Source organism: Leptopilina boulardi, unplaced genomic scaffold, assembly GCF_019393585.1.
Source record: "Leptopilina boulardi isolate dan_hultmark-lab unplaced genomic scaffold, ZJU_Lbou_2.1 LbouV2_317, whole genome shotgun sequence".
NCBI lineage: Eukaryota > Metazoa > Arthropoda > Insecta > Hymenoptera > Figitidae > Leptopilina > Leptopilina boulardi.
Genome location: NW_026137882.1, coordinates 452,954 through 457,523, shown reverse-complemented (window position 1 = coordinate 457,523; position 4,570 = coordinate 452,954). Strand labels below are relative to the sequence as shown.

Below are 4,570 nucleotides of genomic sequence, written 5' to 3'. Positions count from 1 at the left end.
TAGATGTCGCTGTACTCTTTACAGACTACATTGGAAGGCTCTTGCGTGAACATAAAGGAGTCAAGGTCAATACTGTACTCACTGAAAAATTTCGTAAGCCTGTTGATAATAATCAAGAAGATCAAGTTGAAAAGTTTACCTTTAAATCTAAAAATCAAGAGATTTATGCATCTTCTAATCTTAAAACGATATTTGATGCTCATGTTAAGAACCCCATTATTAAAGAAGCAGAGGAATTTGAAGAGAAGGACTCAGGATGGACGCTGCACTCGATTGTTAAATTAGATGTTAATATTAACAAACGGATTCCAATGAGGGGTAGTTCAAGGGGTAGTATATCAAGTTACCCAAGTATATTGAGAGCAAAAAAGCATGCATCAATGTAAAGAACCAGGACAATCAATTTTTCAAGTGGGCCATTCTATCAGCACTTCATCCTGTTATTCATCACAGACATACATATCGTGTTTACAACTATAGAGCTTTTCAAGATACACTTAATTTTAATGATATCACATTTCCAGTTGGAATACACCAAATTAAGAAATTTGAAAATCAAAATGACGTCTCAATCAATGTATACGGTCCCACATAGCACCGAAGATTTAATAAATATTTATTTTCAATGTTCGCAGTATTTAGAATAAAGGTTAAGTAAAGCTTCTGTAAATATTTAAATGTCCGCACTTGAGCAAATGTTTAGCGCAAACCTTGAGTGAAGCTTGAAATTAAATATTCGTTAAATGTTCGGCTCGAAACTTGAGTGAAGCTTTAAATTAAATATTCGTTAAAGGTTCAGCTCCAACCTTGATTGAAGCTTGAAAAAAATACTCGTTAAATCTTCGCCCAGATAGCTGGATTTAAAAATTTTCTAATCATAAAGTATTAATTGTATTAATAATAATATAATTAAAATAATTATATCTTTAATTTGAATCAGTTTAATGAATAAATTGATTTAAAAAATTTTAGTTTTCAAAAATGAAAAAAAAAAATTTTTTAATTTAGGGACTCATACTTGATTAAGCAATTTTTTAGAGACTTTAAATAACGAAATTAATTTTGAAAATAAATTTGGGGGACCAGGGATCGAACACGGGTTCGACGAACGCAAACGCAATACCTAACCAACCGAGCTATACGAGCAACTATGATTGCAAAAAAAAAATCTTGCTCTTAAGCTACAAGTGATTTTATTGGTTTGCGGAAAACGGCGAGATAATTTAAAACTGCATTTTTTGTTTTGACAGTATATAACCAAACAAAAATTATCTTAACCATCGAACCAATTTGTGCCGTTTTCCGCAACCAATAAAATCACTTGCACCTTAAGAGCAAGATTTTTTTTCCAATTATAGTTGCTCGTATAGCTCGGTTAGTTAGGTATTGCGTTTGCGTTCGTCAAACCCTTGTTCGATCCCCAGGCCCCCAAATTTATTTTCAAAATTAATTTTGTTATTTAAAGTCTCTAAAAAATTGCTTAATCAAGTATGAGTCCCTAAATTTAAGAAATTATTTTTTTTCACTTTAGAAAACTAAAATTGTTTAAATCAATTTATTCATTAAACTGATTCAAATTAAAAATATAATTATTTTAATTATATTATTATTAATACAATTAATACTTTATGATTAGATAATTTTTAAATCCAGCTATCTGAGCGAACATTTACGAATATTTTTTTCAAGTTTCAATCAAGGTTGGAGCTGAACATTTAAGGAATATTTAATTAAAGGTTCACTCAAGTTTCGAGCCGATCTTCGGTGCTATGTAGGGTCTCATTTTAAAGAAAGAAATGTTCTCTATTATCCCGTTGCATTTAATATCTAATAAAAAGAATCAGCATGTCAATTTGCTGCGAGTGGAAGAATGCTACTGGAATGATGACAGTAGGGATAAAGAAGTTGAAGAAGATGATCAAAATCAATCTTTTGCAAACCAAAACTTTCATTATGTGTGGATTAAGGATCTGTCACGCTTAGTAAGTAGTTAATTGTGCCTTTTATAATTTACGCGGACTGTGAATCTCTTCTGAAGCCTATCACACAAGATCAGAATTCAAATCAGTCCAACACTGAAGTTATTCATGAGCATCAAGTGTTTGATATTGGCTATTACTTGAAATGTAGTTTCAATAGCACCCTATCATTTTATAATTCTTATCCTGAAGATGTTGATCCAGCAAAGTGGTTTGCTCTTGAGTTGCAGCGAATAGCATTAGAGTTTGAACGGATTCTATCAATTCCAGTGGCTATGTATCAACTAACAGTTGCAGAAAAAGAAGACTTTGTAAGTGCAACTTGGGCTTCCTCTTCGGTTAGAAATGTTTTAGAAGAGAGCTCTTCCATTTCCCAAAATAAACGTAATTAATCATTGATAATATCTCTCTCTTCGACATGAAGAATAGAGAAAGACTGTTTTTCTTCGTGATTAGTCGAAGGATTGGAATGACCAAAGAATATCCAGCCAAACACTGTTCGTAATGCAGTAGGACTGTTGAAGGGACCCTTTTTCAGTCCAGGAAGAAGAATGTGACCTAGCAGGTCAATACCAATCACGCAATGTACATCATCTGGTCGGAAATAATTTGGATCTGCAAGATCAAGGTCTCTAAGATGAGACCAACTCCTGTGATCTTGTTTATGTCTTAGAGTTAGATTAACTAAAGATTTTAATACAAGTGCTTGTACTGGCAGTTCAAAATCAGGATCCTTTGGAGATTTCACAATCAAATCAGCTTTATGATTAGAGGATCCTAACGATGAATCACCTATGCCCTTAAGTGAAGCATTGAATTTTACTTTAGTTAATTTAAGAGCCTGTGCGACTCGTTCTGTGATCAAAGATCTTTCGGAACCAGAGTCCAAGAAACCTCTGATTATAATGGACCTATCACTGTAAGAAGAAAGTTTGATATAGGCTGTAGCAAAAATTCCTTTTTGAGACTGACAACTTGATGCATCGGACAAATGATTAATTTGTGAGCTAGACCCTGACAAAGTAGAGACTAAAGTACTCACGTTTTGGTTAGGTGTGTTTGGTGGAGTATCATGTAAAAAGGTATGATGTCTACCTGAACACACAAAGCAATTTTTAGTAGAAGGACAGTTGTCAGTGGTATGATCTCGACGAAGGCAATTACTACATAAGTTCAAGACGTGAACTTGTTTAACACGCTGAGGTGTTTTAAGTTTTTTAAATTAAGGACAGTAAGCAAGAAAATGTAAGCTTTTGCAGAGTAGACATGGATCGCGTTTGGGTTTTGAATCAGTTTGTGCAATATTGACTGAAATACTTTGTTTTTAAGATTTATTGTTTTGTTTACAATTGATGTTGGGAGTCTTTGAAACTTGAGGATTATCATTTGGACGAGCAGCTTCTAAAGCCCGAATTCTACTCTCTATGAAGGACGAGAGTTTTGTGTATGTAGGAAAGTCCTCAGTGTCTTGTAAAACTGTTTCCCAATCTTCCCTGGTAGAATGGTCTAATTTGTGAACTAGAATATGCACAAACCAATCGTCCCATTCATTAACAGGTCTACCTATATTTTCAAAAGCTCTGAAAGACTCGTTAGTAGCATCAAGGAGACGTAATAACTCATCTACTGACCTTTTTGCAGCAGGAGGACAGGAGAGTAATTTCCACATGTGTGTTGCAAGTAAAATCCTTTTGTTATCATATCTAGACATAAGCATGGCCCAAGCTTTAGAATAGTTTGCATCGTTGACCGGCATATTTTTTGAGCTTTCTGCAGCTTTTCCAGAAAGTGAAGACTTAAGATAATAAAGTTTTTGTACATCTGAGAGTATAGTTCTATGGACCATCGCCGTGAACATGTCCCGAAATGTCTCCCACTCCAACTGCTTACCTGTAAACTGTGAAAGAGACAAAGCAGGTAAATGTTTAAAGGGAGTATCAGGAACGATGTTATCTTCAGTTCTTTTATCCAGGCCAATAGTCGAGTAATTATTCTTTTCACCAGACGAGTAAGCTTTTGAAGCACTAGGTCTGAGAATTTCTATTTCCTGCAATATGGCAGGTTTAGTGGCGGTGTACTCTTCTTCAACTGCTTCAAAATGATTTTCCTTTATATAGGGTGTCGTGTAATAATCTTCATTTACAGCTATTTCCAGATGGTTTTTATAAAAATTATTCCAGTACGTCTCTAAGGAGGCTAAACGTGTTTCAAGGTACTGTAGAGGATTTTCTTTCGATCTTGATGACTTTAGAATATTTGTATAAAAGGTGCTTATAAAATCAGATATGACGTCTTCTGTTTCTATATCAGCCATAGTTCTGGATATGAAAAATAATTGTCATAAGATTAGTAATATGATAATAGAAATACCAAATTTAACCTTAATTACTCGCATATAGTAAATAAAGAGGATAGTCGGCAGGTAATCTAAAACTACACAGCGATTTGTGAGTACAGAACTAAAGTGAGTACTCGACTATTCCCCAAATCAGTACAGCACACCGCATGTATAGAAGGAAAGAAGAACAAAATTTATTATTGAAAATTAAAGCGAGTTCATAAAGCAAAAAAATTAAATTAAATTCTCTGTC

At 33.9% G+C, this 4,570-nt stretch overlaps 1 protein-coding gene across 1 annotated transcript; it reads right to left on the bottom strand.

The window, feature by feature from the left end:
* Positions 1–2,367: 2,367 nt before the first annotated feature.
* LOC127284057 (uncharacterized) lies at positions 2,368–4,293 on the bottom strand. Its single transcript, XM_051309339.1, has 2 exons — positions 3,327–4,293; positions 2,368–3,074 (listed from the first exon to the last, which is right to left on the bottom strand). Exons 1-2 carry the CDS (start codon positions 4,291–4,293, stop codon positions 2,368–2,370), a joined length of 1,674 nt encoding a protein of 557 aa, XP_051165296.1.
* Positions 4,294–4,570: the final 277 nt, after the last annotated feature.

What these genes read in the sequence shown, in the direction of transcription:
- LOC127284057 (XM_051309339.1), bottom strand. Translation starts at nt 4,293, where the DNA reads ATGGCTGATATAGAAACAGAAGACGTCATATCTGATTTTATAAGCACC. An exon ending in AAAGACTCCCAACATCAATT is followed by an intron (nt 3,075 to 3,326) that starts GTAAACAAAACA and finishes TTGTGTGTTCAG; the next exon opens with GTAGACATCATACCTTTTTA.